Raw genomic sequence first — 19,527 nt, 5'->3', positions numbered from 1 at the left:
AGGTAATAGCCAGTACTTTGAGCTGGGCTAAAAAATGAACAGCCTGCCAGTACAGCTCTTTAGTGAATGGGTGAAATGTGTTCCCTGTAGCTTTCCCGAGTCAGCAATTGGACTACTGAGCTTTCTACCCACTGAAACTTCCACACTGTCTTCAGAAGAAGCCCCATGTAAAACCCATTTCAGCAATCTAACTTGGTATAAGCAGAACATGGAGACTTGTTGCCAAATTCCATTTCTAAGAAAAGGGACATGCAGCCGTCTCAAGGGGAGTGAACAAACAAAGCCTGTTTTATACAAAGTCTAAACAACCATGGCACAGTTTAAGATTGGTAGATGAAGTCTATAGCTTGGTCTGGATACTAGCAAAGTACTACCATTCTCCTAAGCACTGTATGAACCCCTGCTATCTTAGATAAGAGGTTGTGTGTCATGGGGCTTTATGTCTCTGGCTTTGTGCTATGCATACCTTGGTGATGGAAACTACAGAGAAAACACACTTTGTTCAAACAGCTGAAAATGATAACACTGTTCCAGAACATTGTGAATACTGCTTTGCTCAGAACTCACCAAAGTATTGCACCTCAGCGCACAAACACAGACCTGAACCCTCCACTCCTCCAATGAAAGATGTAAGGACGTTGCACCCAACAAAAGGCAAGCAAGGGAGGGGGATAAACATATTACCGAACCCATGCAACTATGCAAGGCCTCAACAGTCTTCCCTCAATATTCCCCCCCCCCACACACACCCAAAGGGAATGTGTAAGTATATACAGTTCAAAAAAACTCCTTCTCTAAAGAGATATGCTGGCAGAACACCGTTGCCATGGTATCATGAAACTGCCTTATACCAAATCAGACCCCAAGTCCATCAAGTCAGTATTGTCTGGCAGGGGCTCTCAGGGTCTCAGGCAGAGGTCTTTCACATCACCCACTGTCAGATCTTTTAACTGGAGATACCAGGAATTGAACCTAGGATTTTCTCCATGCCAGGCAGAAGTCCTACCACTGAGCCACCCCCCCCATATTGCTGAAATCTCCCCCCCCCAATAATACCTGCTTTGTGGCCCAGATGACACACTGCTTAAAACTCAAGCTGATAGGCTGTCATTTGGGGATATTCATCCAATATGATGTCGGCTGTCCTGTTTAGGGCCAATCATGACTCTTCCTTGCCCACTTCCACCTCCTTCTTGTTGTGCCTTCCAGGTTGGGGCCACAGTGAAGAACCCATCAGGGTCGCTACCTTTTAGCCCCAGTTGGAGCCTTGAGCCACTTCCCTGGGCCTGCCCTGACCCAATCACTGCCAGTAAGCCTGGAGAGTGGCAGGAAGGCCAGCCAAGGTTGGTGTTTTCTGCAGCATGCCTTCCTTCAGCCTGCTGGGATCTGGAGCTGCTTCTCCGGGCCTGCCATGGCCCAGTCACTGCTAGTAAGCTGGGAGACTGGGAGGAGGGCCAGATCTCGGTTGGGACCTTCCACAGCACACGTTCCCTTCAGCTCTGGTAAGGGCCTTGAGCCTCTTCTCTGGGCCACCCCAACCCATCTGCCGCTGTTAAGCTGGGAGAATGGGGGGAGGGCCAGGACCAGGTTGGGACTCTCCAAGGTTTGCCTTCCCTGAGCGCCTCAAGCTGCTTCTCTGGGCCCACTCTGGCCAAGCTGCCTCTGGTAAGTTAGAAACGAGAGGAAGGCTGGACCTGGGTTGGGGCCCCTCAGAGAGTGCCTTCCTGGGCCTTCCCCAAGAGGGACATTGCACCAGCTTTCTAGAATCCTAATATGAAAGTAGGAAAAACAGGCCTAATATGAATGTAGGAAAAACATAGAAATGGTTAATATTTCTATTAAGCGTTCCCATTCGAAACACTGTTATTGTTGGTCTTTTTTGCTCTGTGGAATCAAAAAACTGCAGACAGGTTCAATGCAATTCATTAACTTAGAAATTGGGCAAATATTTCTATGGAGGTATAGGAATTAGATGAATTCCTCGCTAGCGCCCCTCTCCACTCCAAAGCTCACACCATTTTTGCTGTCCGTTGCTTCTGCTGTATGGTATTCATGACAAACTGCTTTTATATCTCTTGTCTTGTTCTGGAAAGCTCTTCAACACGCACAGAAGCAAGGATGGATCCCATTCAGAGTGCAGAGCAGTGCCGACCACCTGCTGAGCCTACTGACACAGCCACCAGCACTTAGCATCTAATGACTCTACTGTGCCTCTTCTTCTAGCCTTGCTCCTGTACTACTATAAGTTGCTCGACAGTTGTTTGACCACCACCATAGTTACATCTGTCATGAACATGCAGTGAAACGGATAACTCTGTGTGATTCCTCTATGGGAGTGCAGCTTTCAAAGGCACGAAGACCTTCCTGGAGTTCTTCCCCATTTCATCTGATTTGCTTTTCTGAACTCCATTCCTGCTGTGTCCCAGTTTATTCAGACATACCATGCAGAGACTAAAACGTGGGCCATGGCATGCTGTGACTGGTCACAGAGCACGGCCTTTACACATTCCCACCATCGAAAACCCACTCAAGGACAATGCTCCTGCCTCAATTCACAATCCGTCGAGCACTGCTTCTCTATAATATTCATTCATTGCAGTGGGACATATGCTGGAATAATGAACTAAATTGCTGGGCTATCTGTGCCCTGAACATTCAACCTTTAAAAAAAGTTTGAATTGCAATAACTATTTAAAAAGCAAAACTGCCTGCAACTATTGAAGATGCCTGAACCGGTATTTTTCAGCTTTATCAAAGCATGCAGAGCTTGCTGCCCAGTCTTTCTCAATGGGGTATGGAAGGATTCAGCAAAGAACATACGTGCCTACCACATTCCAAGTTTGAGAGGGTGCAGTTACACATTTACAGAACTGCTGACTGCCAGGTTCATTAGCTCCCGTTATGCTTGCAGACTGGCAAAGGCATTTAGATCAGTAGTAAATCATCTTGTAGGTCAGCAGGAAGCTCATTATGGGCAGGCAGTCCAAGTGACAGCAGCACTTTTCTGAGAGCGCTAGAGTCGTGATTTCCTGTGTGAAAGGCTTGCTGCTGTTTCTGCATTCCTCAGGGCACAGCTCTCCGAGAACGCTACTTTTCCACAGGAAGAGGAAGGGACCAGTTGGTAGTGGACATGTGGGCTGATGACTGTCAGGCATTTTCTACATGCCTCAGAGTCAGCTGTGAAAACAAGGAGTGCAGCTTTGATTCCCAGCAATGCGTGGGAGGGGGGAATGGGAGGCAAAATTGGCCATGGACACATGAGGTCACTGTTCAGAGGTAAACTACTGCAGAAAGTTACATGCAGGAAGAATACTGGAATTGTTTATGTCTCAGTCCCACATACACATTAGTATAACTACATCAATTCACACAAAGCACCCACTGCAGAGTACTAGAGAACACAAGATTGCATTATTATTTCCATTTCAGAGCACATTTTCTAAAGCTCTTGTTGAGTATGTGTTGAAATTAAATCTCTCTTCAGTAGTTTAGGAAAGCTAGGGCAAGTTGTTGCAGTAACAGGTGCTGAATTATTTATCTGCCTTTGCAAAGAAACATATTTTTTGCCAACAAAATAGTTCCTAGCTGTAGGTGCAAAGAAATGTCCTGCAGCTTAATCCAGGAAACTGGCACAGATGCTACTTCACTGAACTAGAAAATTAGCAGAGTTTTTTTTGTCCTTTATTCCGTTTGTGGATCCTGCTGAATCCAGATCGATTTGAACTCGGGTCTCCTCCCCCCCAATTGAAACAGAAAAGTGTTCTGCACATGGTTAGGGAAGCTCAGAAGGGGAGGGGGGAGGGGAAGAGAGGATTGGAGATGGCATAGGAGGGAGAAAAAAACCAAGAGGCAAATCTCTACTGAGAGAAGTTAGGGCAGGCAAGGCCCTTTAAGGCAAACTTATAGCCTGGGAATGAGGAACTGAAGCTTGGTTAATCAGGGCTTCTCTACCACGGAGCTCAGCAGCAAGTTTGGAACATGCGGAGCTCTGCATGGTTTCTTATGCTTTCTCACAGATTTTTCAAATATTGAGGATTATATCCACTCTAGGATATTGCAGGGAAAAAGTAGGGTCACTCTGTATCAATCATGCTTGTTGCAAAGGGAAAATTTAAATCGGACAAAATCAGTGGAGATGGCAGGGACTGAATCTACCTGGGATTGGAATAAAAGCTCCGTGCAGATTCAGCCCTTGCTGCTTTTGCAATATTGTCACAGGTCTTGAACTTAGCTCAATAAGAATGCTTGGGGGGACGACGACCTTATAAAGTACATTTATGAAGCATGGGTAATTGATAGACAAGTGTTTGCTGCCTGATTATTCATATTCTGTTTTCTATAAATCACAGAACTGCTTTTTAGAGCCCAACTGGAGAGATTTCAGATGATTTTGTGACTACTGATACATATACAAACATCTATCAAAAACTAACATATACAAACATCTATCACAGTAACTCTTGAAGTGTGAATTAGGATCAGTAAGCAAGGCACTGAGGAAATGGCTTTATGGTAGAAAACGTGCTTTGCTTGCAGATGGTCCAAGGTGGCATCTCACCTTAAAGGATCTCAATGAGGTTTGGGGAAAAGATGATTGCTGTCTCTGCAATTTGGAGAGCCACTGCCAGTCAGAAATGATGATTCAGTTTTAGCCAAGTTCATATGTTCATTCAAAGATAACTGACATTATGTTCATTTTAAATTCTATGAACAGCACTGGCATAACAAAATATGTTAAGAATATATATACTGGTGAGTAAATACAAGTGTCTGAGCATGCGAGTTCAGCTAAGAGTCTTTGGGTAAAAATAAAAGGAGTAGGAAATAATAGTGGTATTATAGTGGAGGGCCTGCTACAGACCGCCAGGCAAGGCAGAGGACTTGGATGAGATGCTCCTAGACTAGATTACAAAGTTCTCAGAGACAGGACCTAGTGGTCATTGGAGATTTCAAGATATCTGTTGGAAGACCAGCTCTGCTAAAAATGAAAAGTCCAATACATTCTTGCTTTGTCTTGCTTACAACTTCATTTCCTAGAAAGTGGAAGTGGCAACAGGGGGTCTGATATTTTAGATCTGATTCTTACCAACAGGGAAGAACTGGTTGACAAGGTAAAAGTTGTGGGCATGCTCAGTGGTAGTGACCATGGGATTTTGAACTTTAATGATCTTGGGGAAGAGATAAGCTGTACATAGTCACACATACAGGTCTTCAGGAGAGCAAATTTTAACAAACTTAAAGTTATGTTGGATGAGAAAAACTTAAGGAGATGGAAGTCCAAGAAGGTTGGGAGTTTCTCAAAAGTGAAATACTGCAGCCAATTCCCTTGAGAAGGAAAACTGGGAGGAACCTAAAGACACCAGGATGCCCCCATAAAAAGCTTTCAAAAGAACTGAGTAATAAAAAAGACTAATTTAGGAAATAGAAGGACCTTATAACCAAATAGAAGGACCTTATAACAAATAAACAATGTTTGTAGGGAGATTGTTAGATAAGCTAAAGTTCACTGAGTTTAAGCTAGTAAGAAATGCTAAAATTAACAAAAAGGGATTCGAATTATAGAATCATAGAGTTGGAAGGGACCTCCTGGATCATCTAATCCAACCCCTTGCACTACACAGGATGCTCACAACCCTATCACTCATCCACTGTAGCCTTGAACCTTCACTGAACCAACCTCTCTGCCAGATGGCTATCCAGCCTCTGTTTAAAAATTTCCAAAAATGGAGAACCCACCACCTCCCAAGGATGCCTGTTCCACTGAGAAACCACTCTACCTGTAAGGAACTTCTTCTGGATGTTTAGACAGAATTTTTTTGAATTAATTTCATCCCATTGGATTATTTAGCTATGTTCAAAGTAAGAAAAAGAATGCACAAAGACTATGCTTGCACTGAAACCCAATAGCGCTCTAGCATGCATACATTCCTGTAACTGCTGTGGATAAAATAACAAGCATTATAAATATTTGGTTTATAATACAGTTTGTCATTGTCTCTGAAAAGCTCACCTGAGAACTAGAGCTAATATCTATGACAGTTGGGTCAAATGTCTGCATATCTGTTACATCATAGCTGGGATTTATCTGTTGAAAACCAGATTTGAAGATATTACTATTACTTACATTACAGACACAGGACAGAACTCTCATATATTTATTATTTATTTTTCAATTTTTACCCTGCCGCTCTGGGTAATTGTCATCTTGTGGCGGCTTATGATATAAAAACAATACACACAATACACCCATAAAACCTCCATTAAAACAATATCAACATTGTATAATATAATACTGAAATTTAATATGCAAATACATGCTGTATAATCTGGTCTATACCAGTGTGACTGTAACTCTCTCCAGGAGCATGTTCAATCTTTCCAAGTCCTTCACACTAACCAAAGCTGACTAGCAGGACTTTTGCTGAGTCAGTGTAACACCAACACCCCCAAAATCCTTGTGGTGCAGATGATGTAATGAAAGGTGAGGGGGGGGGGATCTGAATCTTGCACTGAGAATATTTGGATGACTTTACATAGAAGCTGAGCCACTCTGCTCCTTACAACTATCACGGAAATGGGACCAGTGCTGTTTGTCATTTACTTGGATTTTAGTAAAGCTTTTGACAAGGTTCCCCATGATGTTCTGATGGATAAGTTGAAGGACTGCAATCTGGATTTTCAGATAGTTAAGTGGATAGGGAATTGGTTAGAGAACCGCACTTAAAGAGTTGTTGTCAATGGTGTTTCATCAGACTGGAGAGAGGTGAGTAGCGGGGTACCTCAGGGCTCGGTGCTCGGCCCGGTACTTTTTAACACATTTATTAATGATCTAGATGAGGGGGTGGAGGGACTACTCATCAAGTTTGCAGATGACACCAAATTGGTAGGACTGGCAAATACTCCGGAAGATAGAGACAGAGTTCAACGAGATCTGAACACAATGGAAAAATGGGCAAATGAGAACAAGATGCAATTCAATAAATATAAGTGTAAAGTTCTGCATCTGAGTCAGAAAAATGAAAAGCATGCCAACTGGATGGGGGATACACTTCTAGGTAGCACTGTGTGTGAACGAGACCTTGGGGTACTTGTGGATTGTAAACTAAACATGAGCAGGCAGTGTGATGCAGCGGTAAAAAAGGCAAATGCCATTTTGGGCTGTATCAACAGAGGCATCACATCAAAATCACAAGATGTCATAGTCCCATTGTATACGGCACTGGTCAGACCACACCTGGAGTACTGTGTGCAGTTCTGGAGGCCTCACTTCAAGAAGGACGTAGATAAAATTGAAAGGGTACAGAGGAGAGCGACGAAGATGATCTGGGGCCAAGGGACCAAGCCCTATGAAGATAGGTTGAGGGACTTGGGAATGTTCAGCCTGGAGAAAAGGAGGTTGAGAGGGGACATGATAGCCCTCTTTAAGTATTTGAAAGGTTGTCACTTGGAGGAGGGCAGGATGCTGTTTCTGCTGGCTGCAGAGGAGAGGACACGCAGTAATGGGTTTAAACTTCAAGTACAACGATATAGGCTAGATATCAGGAAAAAGTTTTTCACAGTCAGAGTAGTTCAGCAGTGGAATAGGCTGCCTAAGGAGGTGGTGAGCTCCCCCTCACTGGAAGTCTTCAAGCAAAGGTTGGATACACACTTTTCTTGGATGCTTTAGGATGCTTAGGGCTAATCCTGCATTGAGCAGGGGGTTGGACTAGATGGCCTGTATGGCCCCTTCCAACTCTATGATTCTATGAAATATAAAACCCACAAAAAGGATAGGAGACTTTACACCACATTATAGCAGGAAAAAATCTGTTTTAAAACTTATTAAAAGAATAAATCTTTAGTCATTTTAATGGTCAAAGTAGCTTCCATCATACATATCCAAATTAGCTATGTAAAACATAAAGATGGTGAGGGGTTTGGAGACCAAGACACATGAGGAAAAGTTGGGGGAGCTTGGTCTGTTTAGCCTGGAGAGGAGGACGTCTGAGAGAGGATTTGATAACCATCTTAAAGTATTTAAAAGGCTGCCATATAAAGAATGGAGCAAAGTTGCCCTGGAGGGATGGATCAGAACCAATGGGATGAAATTAATTCAAAAGAAATTCCGTCTAAACATCTGGAAGAAGTTCCTGACAGTTAGAGCGGTTTCTCAGTGAAACAGGCTTCCTCGGGAGATGGTGGGTTCTCCCTCTTTGGAAATTTTAAACAGAGGCTGGATAGCCACCTGATGGAGAGACTGATTCTGTGAAGATTCAAGGGGGTGGCAGGTTACAGTGGATGAGTGACAGTGTTGTGAGTGTCCTGCATAGTGCAGGGGGTTGGACTAGGTGACCCAGGAGATTCCTTCTAACTCTATGATGCAATGATTCTATAACTTAAACAGCACCTAGAATGCAATTGCAGTAAATTTGAAGACCCATCCTTGTAAACTCCAAAGCACCAATATATGCATTCATCCTATTAAGCCTGCTAAAACAAACAGACATCATATAATTTTAAGCTAAAATCTATGTTGCTTATCCTGATTAGGTATGACCCTATTCTCTCTTTCCATTAAAGTTATTCTTGAATTAAAATGTGTGAAAATCAGTTGTCAGTGTCCTCAGCTGCCTCTAACTTTATGATTCTCTACTCCAATTTTGTCTATGTATTCTCATAGCAACAATGTGAGGTAAGTTAGGCCAAGAGTATATGACTAGACCAAGGCCACCTAAAAAGCTTCCAGGCAGAATGATTTGTTCTTGGGTCTTCTGGATCCTAATCTAAAACTCTAACCACTATATCACACTGGCTTTTGCTTGGGTGTCCACAGTGAAACGAACATGAATCACAAATGCAAAAAACAGAAACTAAGTCTTGGAATGCCGGGGAAATTATTGTGGCTGCCAACTAGGCCACTGAAAGGAGTTCTTTTTATCACGGGGGGGGGGGGGGGGTATCCCCAAGTGCATTATTGCCAAGGAATTTTTCAGGCTTGCAGCAATTCCTGTCTCATGTGTGTCCAGTCTCAGATTTATGTATCCTCAGATTTGGCCTTTTTCATTAGATACATTAATAATTGTTTACCTCAACAGGATGTGGTTTTACATCATGTCGATGAGGAGATCGTGGGTAAATATCAAGCAGGTGAGGGGGTTCATCAATATGTATCCTCCGCATATGCTTTTTAAGAACATTTTTATACTCAAATACATCAAAATTAGTCTTCCACAATAACACCTGTAACAAGTAAGAAATGTGCTGAAACAACAAAATCACTCTATTTAGTCTGTGGATATGTTACTTTAAATGCCTTGGATCTATTCAGTAGAAAAATAATAATAATAATAATAATTATTATTATTATTAGATTTATAGCCCGCCACTCCCTTGCGGCTCGTGGCGGGTAACAATATCGCAATTCCCCATTAAAACCCCATAAACAATAATAACATTGCCAATATTGCCGGCATGGCAAGAATGGCAGCTCAACTCCCCCCCTCCCTCCCACTACTAGCGGGTGGAGAGGAGGTCCTGATGATGTTTTGCTTCGGGTCCAGAACCCGAGTCCCCGGGGGAGGCATAGATCTATTATCAGCCCCGGCCTCAACCATAAACCTGGCGGAAGAGCTCCGTCTTGCAGGCCCTGCGGAATGTTGAAAGATCCCGCAGGGCCCGCAGCTCTCCCGGGAGCTCATTCCACCAGGTCGGGGCCAGGACCGAAAAGGCCCTGGCCCTGGTCGAGGCCAGGCGTGCTTCCCTAGGGCCGGGAACGACCAACAGGTTTTCACCCGCAGAGCGCAAGGCCCTGCGAGGGGCATAGAGCGATAGGCGGTCCCTCAGGTATGTGGGTCCCAACTCGCGTAAAGCCTTGAAGGTTAGAACCAGAACCTTGAACCGGATCCGGGCAGCAATTGGCAACCAGTGCAGCTGCCTCAGCACTGGCTGGATGTGGGCCCTCCAAGATGTGCCAGTAAGGACCCTAGCAGCTGCGTTTTGCACTAACTGAAGTTTCCGGATCAAGGACAAGGGAAGGCCCGCGTAGAGCGAGTTACAGAAATCTATTCTGGAGGTGACCGTTGCATGGATCACTGTGGCTAAGTGTTCGGGGGACAGATAGGGCGCTAATAGTCGGGCCTGGCGAAGGTGGAAAAACGCCTGGCCCGCTACTTTTTTGACCTGCGCCTCCAAAGTCAGGGAGGCATCAATGGCCACACCCAAGTTCCTGGCCTGGGACGTGATGGTGAGTTGCGTCCCTGCCAGGGTGGGTAAGCGCGCTTCCTGGTCCTGCCCCCTACGTCCCAGCCACAGGACCTCCGTCTTGGAGGGGTTGAGTTTCAGGCGACTCTGCTCGAACCATTCTGTCACTGCTTCCAAACATCTGGCGAATGGTTCCGGGGGGGAGTCCGGGCGGCCGTCCATGAGGAGATAGAGCTGGGTGTCATCAGCGTACTGGTGGCAACCCAGTCCAAAACTCCGTACCAGCTGGGCCAGAGGGCGCATAAAGATGTTGAATAATGTGGGGGAGAGGACCGCACCCTGAGGGACCCCACAAGGGAGTCTATAGGAATGCGAGAACTCATCTCCCACTGCAACCCTCTGGGTCCGGTCCTGGAGAAAGGAGCGTATCCAGCGTAACGCTGTGCCCCGTATCCCCGTGCCGGCAAGGCGGTGGACCAACAGTTCGTGGTCCACGATGTCAAAAGCGGCCGACAGGTCCAGAAGAACCAGCACTGCCGACCCACCCTTATCCAGCTGGCGACGGAGGTCATCCAACAGGGCGACCAGCACCGTCTCCACCCCGTGGCCAGGTCGAAAGCCAGACTGATATGGATCGAATGCCGAAGTTTCTTCCAAGAATGCCAGGAGCTGGTCTGCCGCGGCCCTTTCAACCATCTTGCCCAGGAACGCCAAGTGCGACACTGGGCGATAGCTGGCAGGGTCCCGCGGATCCAGCGTAGATTTTTTCAGGAGAGGGTGAACCACTGCCCCCTTCAGCTGCTCAGGGAACTCCCCGGACTCCAGGGAGAGGTTGATAATGTCCCTGAGCTGGCCTCCTATCTTCTGGCCGCCTCCTTTGAGGAGCCATGATGGACAGGGGTCAAGGGGGCAAGTGGTCGCCCTAACTGAGCCTAGCAACTTGTCCACTTCGGATAAAGAGAGCCGTCTGAAGCCATCAAACGTCACCTCCAAAGGCGGCCAACAGGCCTCCAGTTCATTTACTGTATTAACTGTGGCGGGAAGATCGTGGCGGAGAGACGAGATTTTGTCCGCAAAATAGCTCGCAAATGCCTCACGGCCGAGTTCCAATTTGCTATTATTTTGGCGCCCCTCAAGGGCGGTAAGGGATCTAACTACCCTAAATAATTGGGCCGGGCAAGAGCTTGCGGACGCGATTTCCGTGGCAAAAAATTCACGTTTTGCCACTTTCACCGCCATCTCATACGCCCTCATAAGCGTGCGATAAGATGTTCTCGTAGCTTCGTCGCGAGTCTTCCGCCACACTCGCTCCAGTCGTCTCACTTCCCTTTTCTTCTCCCGTAGCTCCCCGGTGTACCAGGGAGCCCGTTTGAGTCGAGGGCAGAGAGGACGTTTAGGGGCGATCTCATCTATAGCAGCTGTCAGGCGGGACTGCCAGTCCGCCACCAAAGCCGCTAGTGAGTCGCCAGGAGGCATCGGGTCCCGCAGAGCATTCCGGAATCCAGTTGGATCCATAAGTCTCCGCGGGCGGGCTAGAATGCGCCCGCCGCCCAACTGGGGGGGGGGTGGTATCCTGAGCCGGGCCCGCAGGGCATAGTGGTCTGACCACGGCACAGCTAAAGCTGTATCCAGATCCACCTCTATCCCAGCGCCGAAAATCAAGTCGAGTGTGTGGCCGGCGTGATGGGTGGGCCCGGCAACAAATTGCGAAAGCCCTAGTGTCGCCATGGATGACACCAGGTCTCCACCATGGACTGAAGGGGGCGCGTCCGCATGGACGTTGAAGTCGCCCAGGATCAGAAGCCTGGGGTACTGCAACGCCCAGGCGGCCGCCGCCTCCAGCAGGCGGGGCAGGACATCTGGCGGCGCGTTGGGCGGACGGTATACCAACCAGATAGCCACACTCTCGACCGAGTCCCATCCAATACCGACACACTCCACTCCACTGATTTCCGGCGCTGGGAGAGCCCTGCAGGTGAGGACCTCCCGGACCACAATTGCCACCCCCCCTCCCCTCTTGTGGGTCCGAGATTGGTGAAGGACCGAGTATCCTGGTGGGGCTAGTTCTTTCAGGGCTGCTGACTCGCCTTCCCTCACCCAGGTCTCGGTCACGCAAGCAAGGTCCGCCTTCGACTCCGCGATGAAGTGTTGCAGAGTCGAGGCCTTGTTCTTAATCGACCTTGCGTTGCACAAGACCAATGTTGGACCCTTTACCCTAGCCTCCACCCTCACATTCCTGGGGATGGGACGGAGGTTAGAAGGGGATCGAGCACACCCAGGGCGCCGGCCGTGTCTCCACGGCCGGGTCCTATATGGGACACCAGTGCTTCCAATTAACTAATAATGTTGAAAGAATTCAAGGCATGCAAAAAAATATCACATTTTAATTCTAACAGACTTTTGAGAAAGATAAGATACCCAAAGTGAAATCATCTTTATAAGAACTCCTAAGAATTTAATTTATTAAAAAGCATTACAACCCACACATCCAGTAAAGAGAACCCCAAAGTTTTAACAAACCTGTGTGTCCATGCCACCAGAGGCAAATGTTTCCCCACCTTTTGCAAAGGCCACACAGAGGACAGGTCCCTGGGGGAAGACAACAGATGAAAGATCATTTTCTTTCTTGGATTCCCCAGACTTTCTTTGCTTGACACTACTCCTATTTTCTTCAAAACTGCATTTAATTCCAAGCAGCAATTTCAACGGTCAAAAATTAATTTGTATGTTCAGATTTCACAGAGAGAAATTACAACTTTTCTCAGCCATCCTCCAATTTTGTTACAGTTTGTAGTTTAAAGGTAAAGGTATCCCCTGTGCAAGCACCGAGTCATGTCTGACCCTTGGGGTGACGCCCTCCAGCGTTTTCATGGCAGACTCAATACGGGGTGGTTTGCCAGTGCCTTCCCCAGTCATGACCGTTTACCCCCCAGCAGGCTGGGTACTCATTTTACCGACCTCGGAAGGATGGAAGGCTGAGTCAACCTTGAGCCAGCTGCTGGGATTGAACTCCCAGCCTCATGGGCAAAGCTTTCAGACGGCTGCCTTACCACTCTGCGCCACAAGAGGCTCGTTTGTAGTTTAGATCGACATAATACTGTAACTAAGTTAATAAAAGGTGATTTATTATACCTTTCATTAGTTATCATGTCATTGTCTAGTCAATATAGTAATTATGATTTTTTACAGAATTCTACCCTTTTCCCCACATGGAATTATTGAGGCATACATAGATGCTTAGAATCCACAGGAAAATATATCTATGATAAAGCCCTAAAATACTGATTTAGAGTTGTAATGATAATTTAAGAAGTTTCTTTAAATTCCCAGCTTCCAATTTAAAAAAAAAAACGCAAGCCTCTAACTCCTTTCCTCATGGAGATATGCCTTTTGTTTTATATCTCCAGAAGGGAACAACCAGAGGCTTAAAAAGGGAACAACCACTGCTTAAACCAGTGGTCCCCAACCTTTTTATTACTGGGGACCAGTCAACACTTGATAATTTTACTGAGGCCCGGGGGAGGGTGTAGTCTTTTGCCGAGGGATGTCGCCGTCACTGGCTGAGCCCCTGCTCCACTTGCTTTCCTGCCGATGCCCCTGACTTCCCACTGCCCGCTAGGGGCGCTGCCTGCAGCAGCTGTGCAGTGCCATGCCAAGGGGGAGTCCCAGTCATGGCGGCTGCTGGAGACCACCAAAGGTGAGCCGGTGGCAGAGTGGCAGGGCAGCGCCCGAGGCAGCAGCAGAGGAGGAGAACCAGAAGGAGCCGCAGCCCGGTACCGACTGATCCATGGATGGGTACCAGTCTCTGGACCGGGGGTTGGGGACCACTGGCTTAAACTATCAGTACAGCACTATATTTATATACATTAGTATTTTAGGGCAGTTTTTCTGTTAAATAAGCGAGGGGGTGCAACCATTTAAAAGAGCACCCTCCTTATTATCTAAGGCATGAACGGAAAAAAATAAGCTGATTCCATAGCTGTAAAAATGCACAAGGGGGGCAGATATTTATTTTTAAAATTTCTTTACATTTACATTTGCAAACTGCCCTCTCCACCAAAGCCGACTCAGGGCAATGGACAACATATATATTATAAAACAATTTAATCACATTAAAGCTGTCCTAAAAATAAAAAATGCAACCCGGAAGTATCAGCCAGAACATGTGGAAGAACCCTGCCCAAACAGATTCCAGTGGTTGTGGATCAGGTGACAAGAAAATCAGGAGTAAGTGGAGTGTGTAGAAAAGGTCTTTGTATGGTTTCATACAAACAGGTACCATGTGGTGTTCATAGATTTTGGAGCACAATGACTGTATTAATATTGTAGGCGGCTGTGGGTTTCTGGGGCATCTATGTACTTGCCCTCAATACCTTCCTCAGAAGCAAGAAGATTCACAGAGTAGATAAATGCTGTATGTATAAGGTGCCCATCTGATATACTTCCAACAGAGAAAGAGAGGAACAAACTGTGAAAAACTGTATTTCTTTACCCAGACATTATAATGCATGGTGGTCCTTAACAGTCAAAGAATAGGATATGAGAGCTAACAATATGCTACCTCATGTCCATGAAGTGTGTACAAGAGTCTTCCTCCTAAAAGATCTATGATCTTAACGGTACCATCAGTAGAGGCTGTGATGAGATAGTTACCAGAAGGATGGAAAGCTGTGTAATTGATGGCAGCTCTGTGGACTGATAGGAAAATTTTTAAAAATTAGAATTTGATGTAAAAAAGTACATCCTCCAGTGTCAGAATATTTGCCTCTTAAATGGAGCCATTTTATAAGTAATATAAATAATTTTTGGTTTTAACTTGTCTTAGTGATTTTCTACCTGCATGGTCTCTAGTCATTCTGGTCCAGTTATCCTTAGGCTGCCCTTTCAAATACCTTTTGCCATTATACTTTGGTCAGGATAATGCCACTTTTTTGTAGATATCTGTTATCCTACTATTCATCTGTGGCAGATCATCATCTTTTTCCTGCTCACCTACTTATGTACTTCGTAATTTACAGCTGTACGCAGGCTTGCCCTTGTCTCTGCTCCAGAAGTTATAGCTGGCACAAAATGCAGCTTCTAGGGTCCTCGCTGGAAGAGTGTGGAGGGCCCATATCCAGCTGTGCTAAGCCAGCTGCATTGGTTACCAGTGATGTACCAGATCAGATTCAAGGTATTGGTTTTGACCTTTAGGCCATATGTGGTCTGGGCCTTCTGTACTTGAGGGACCGTTTAACTCCCTATGCCCTGCATAGGTCATTACAATCGGCAATGGCAAATAAGCTGGGGATCCCTGGGCCACAGGAAGTCCTCTTGACCTGGTGGAATGAGCTCCCAGAAGAGCTGAGGGCCCTGTAGGAGCTCATCAATCCGCAGGGCCTGTAAAACACAGGTCTTCCGCCAGGCCTTTGACTAAGGTTGGGCAGAACAGGGAAGATCTTGCTCCCTCCCCAGACTTACCATCTTCCTGGGCATACCGGCTGTGGAGTGAGGTGTTGGTGGGTTTATCAGTATGGATGGGGGGGGGGGGGGGCTATGGTATTGTTTTGTTCTTTGTAATAGTTGTAAACCACTGTGAGCCAGCAGAGCTGGGAATGGCAGTAAGTGAGTTAGAAAGTAAGTAAGTAAGTAAATAATAAATAAATAAGAAGAAATAGGTCAGAAGAGCTACTGTTTCAAAATAAGCATTCTCTAAAGAACTGTCTCAAACTTCTGAATACTCAGTTTAAATACAACTACTTGATTTCAGTCTCCTACCTACAATATGACCATGTGTTCATAAACAGCATTGAACACAAGCAATTGCGCCGGTATTTTAAAATATCAAAACAAGTTTTCAAACCATATGTTCCTATGCAGGCTTAAATTTAGAACAAAACAAGAGTCTACTGGTTTACATTTTGGACAATCCTGAATTTTCTTTCCTATTTTTGCCAATATGACAGCTCACTAATTGTATTTGCACATTCACTCACCTTATTAGAACTCATATTTGTTTTTATATACATTATATTTGATTTGATGTGACCTTGGCAGAACACATGGATACAGAAATGGATAGCTTGGAAGGGCAGCCATGAACAGACTTTTTAAAGTCCTTAAGTAGGAAGCATTTCTGGAGACCAAAGTCAGGATAATTTATGCTGTTATTTCCTGTAGCCTGCATAGTGTAGTGGTTAAGAGCAGCAGACTCTAATCTGTTTAATTCCCCAGTCCTAACATGAAACCTGCTGAATGACCTTCAGCCAGTCACAGTTCTCTCAAAACTCTCTCAGCCCCACTTACCCTCACATGATGCCTGTTGTGGGGAGAGGAAGGGAAGGTGATTGAGACTCCTTTGAGACTCCTTAAAAGGCAGAGAAAAGTGGGATAAAAAAAAACATGTCTTCTACCATGTATGGATGGAAAAGTTGGACAATCAAAGATGCTGATGAGAATGAATTCATTTTTAGTTTTATGGATACTGTAGATTGCCCAAAGGACAAATAAGTGGGTTCTAGAACAAATTGAGCCTAAACTCTCAGTAGATGCTAAAATGACTAAACTGAGTTTATCGAACTTTGGTCATATCAAAAGACAAGACTTACTAGAAAATCAATGACACAAGGAAAAGCTGAAGGAAGACCCAACAGGAGATGGAATGACTCAGTATAGGAAATCAGAGCCTTCAGTTTACAAGACCTGAGGTCATTAATTCACAAGGTAGTCATAAGACAATTTGATGGCATATAACATCCATGTGTGTGCACAAACACATACAAAGCTACCTTTTGAATTCATGGCAAAAGAAAGGTCCGAAAGAGAAGACTCCCTCAGTTTTAGCCTTATACCTCATCAGCAAATAAAGAAATTTTCTGTATTTTTATATTCTGTTATCAAAGGTCAAACAGTCTTTCTTTATTAGCGTGATTATATTCTGTTATCAATGTTTCCATTTTTAATTGATGCATGTTAATAATCAAATAATCAAATGTACTTTGCTGGTTTTAGACCATATTAATTAATTTATCGATCATAAAGAAATTACAAAGAGGTTTTGTAATCTTGAGCTGCATAAACAGTTACCTTGATGATTCTGCAATAATTTGTTTGTTCGAATGTCCCATATCTTCACTGTGTGATCAGAACCTGCACAAGCTATGCATGTCCCATCAGGACTGAAGTCTACATAGTTTGCAAATCTACAAGAAAACAACAGAAATAACTTTGTCATTATTAAGGAGCAGTGGCCCCACTTGAATTAACTCCCAAGTCCCAATTTGTCTTAAAATTTCACTTTTATAGAAAGAAATCTGTTAGCATAGAGATAGTAGATATAATTACATTCTGCTTCACTTACACGCAGTCAAAATTACTAATTACATTTATCCATCCTTCATAATTTGAGGGTTCAGAACAGTGAAGTATGTTTTGCTAAGCTAAAGAGGAAGTAACTAATTGAATTGCTAATTGCACAAAGAGGAACATGAAACCATATGTCTCTTTTCTATTTGTGAATCGGTCTTCAGACTAAGGCTTTTTACATTTACCATGGAGGAGAAGGAATTAAGGGAAATATAACCACCACCAACAGGATATAGCTACATATACTGCTGGGAAGAGCTTGAAACTGCTATAGAAAGAACTATCCAAGGTAACATTACAGGAACATTATGGAATATTTTCCAAAAAGATGGAGAAAATGAAGTGTGTCAAACCAGAAGAAAGGTACAACTGAAGTCTCGCATCCAAAAATAAACTATTAGAAATAAATGTATTTTTATTCAGAGTAGTAATGGTTTCTAGTTAGATCACTCCTTAATGAAACAGAATACCCTTACAATGTGTTCATAAACAATTGTGCCTAGCACAGGCAGCTAGGCTAGGGGAGGAGAAGGAGCCGGTGAGATGCTAAAGTGGTGAGTGCTGCTTCTTTCTGTTCTTACAGTGCAGGAGGGTGTGTGGAAGGGTATATAACTTGCAGGAGAGTGGGGGCTGTTGTTTTTGTCCATTCATTGCCTGGGTGGTAAGTGACTGCAGCTGACTGGATTAGGTGGTTGATAGTTGTGCAAAGAGTGGAGGGAGTGTTTCTTTGGGGCTGGCTACTGATTCAGCCCCCTGCTGGGGGGGGGGTCTTTGCACTGTAAAAGGCTCCTGTTTGCCAGGAGCACCAGCCTTTGGCAAGCTGAAAGTTTCTGTAAGTATTCAAGGGAGCAGAGGAAGATGCAAACTTATTCTGCAATGGACCCAAGTAGCATGGCTAATAATGGAGCCGAGGTAGTGACATGCACCCAAAACAGGAGGACCCAAAACATGCACCCCAAACAGGAGGACAATACATGCAGGAATGCTACAAATAGGTGTGAAAAAGGAGATGTTCTGCTCCTTTGAATCTCAGTAATAGATTCCAGGATCTGCCTGTAGATATTGATACAAGACCACAGGAGCAAGGACTATTCCCCCAGTCCCCCCAAAGCTCAAGGGTTTTCACAGGTCCCTGCAGATGCGAGAACTAGATCTCCTGCTCCTCAATGTTGGCAGGTTACGGTAAATCGGGATTCCCTACCGAGAAGGTGTGGAGGCCAAAGTATGTGGACCGGACTTAATTAAAGTGGCATGCTGTCTGCCTGGTGCATGCATCACGGATGTCCCAGAAAGATTGGAAAGGCTCTTAAAGCCCACGGATCATTATCCCTTCCTCCTCATTCATACGGGAAGAAATGATACTGCCTAATGCAGCATGGAGCATATTAAAAGAAACCATGTGGCTCTGGGAAAAAAGATGAAGGACCTGGGAGCACAGGTTGCGTTTTCGACAGTTCTCTTTGTTATTGGCCTTGGCTTAGGATGGGAAAGAAAAATAATGTAAATACATGACTGGCTTTGTCATTGGTGTTGTAATGTAAGATTTGCATTTTTGGACCTTGGCTTATGCTATTATGATGAGGCTCTTCACTCGGGAGATGGTTTGCACCTCACAAGGGTAGGGAAAAATTGTGTTTGCAAAGAGCCTTGCAGACCTAGTGAAGAGGGCTTTAAACTAAATTCAATGGGAGAGCAAGACAAATACAAAACCTAGTTTGATGACAAGAACTGTAGATGGGAATCCTGCAGATTTATAGGGAATGGCACATATGCAGGGAACCATTAGCTTACAGGTAAATTCAGAAACTAAAACCCTGGGACACGCAGATATCAGTTGGAAGACCAACTCTGCTGTAAATGAAAAGTCCAGTAAGTTCTTGACTAGTTTTGCTGACAACTTCCATTTCCTAGAAGGTGGAATAGGCAACTAGGGGTCTGCAATTTTAGACTTGATTCTCACCAATAGGGAGGAACTGGTTGATGCGGTGAAAGTAGTGGGCACAC

At 44.9% G+C, this 19,527-nt stretch overlaps 1 protein-coding gene across 10 annotated transcripts in view; it reads right to left on the bottom strand.

Moving 5' to 3' along the window:
• Positions 1-19,527, bottom strand: part of POC1B (POC1 centriolar protein B) — a 37,882-nt gene that overhangs the window by 11,077 nt on the left and 7,278 nt on the right. For 7 of the 10 annotated variants that reach the window (XM_077338999.1, XM_077339009.1, XM_077339008.1 and 4 more), the window contains exons 6-10: positions 17,245-17,360; positions 14,741-14,874; positions 12,700-12,768; positions 9,067-9,240; positions 6,011-6,085 (exon numbers count right to left, since the gene is read on the bottom strand). In XM_077338999.1, coding sequence (XP_077195114.1) covers positions 6,011-6,085; positions 9,067-9,240; positions 12,700-12,768; positions 14,741-14,874; positions 17,245-17,360 — 568 coding nt within the window. The remainder of the gene's footprint in view (positions 1-6,010; positions 6,086-9,066; positions 9,241-12,699; positions 12,769-14,740; positions 14,875-17,244; positions 17,361-19,527) is intronic. The other 3 variants (XM_077339000.1, XM_077339001.1, XM_077339002.1) reach the window with 3 other exon arrangements.

The sequence above is a fragment of the Paroedura picta genome, chromosome 5 (assembly GCF_049243985.1).
Source record: "Paroedura picta isolate Pp20150507F chromosome 5, Ppicta_v3.0, whole genome shotgun sequence".
In the NCBI taxonomy this organism is placed as follows: Eukaryota; Metazoa; Chordata; class Lepidosauria; order Squamata; family Gekkonidae; genus Paroedura; species Paroedura picta.
The sequence above is the reverse complement of the archived record's forward strand: the minus strand, read 5'-3'. Positions and strand labels throughout refer to the sequence as shown.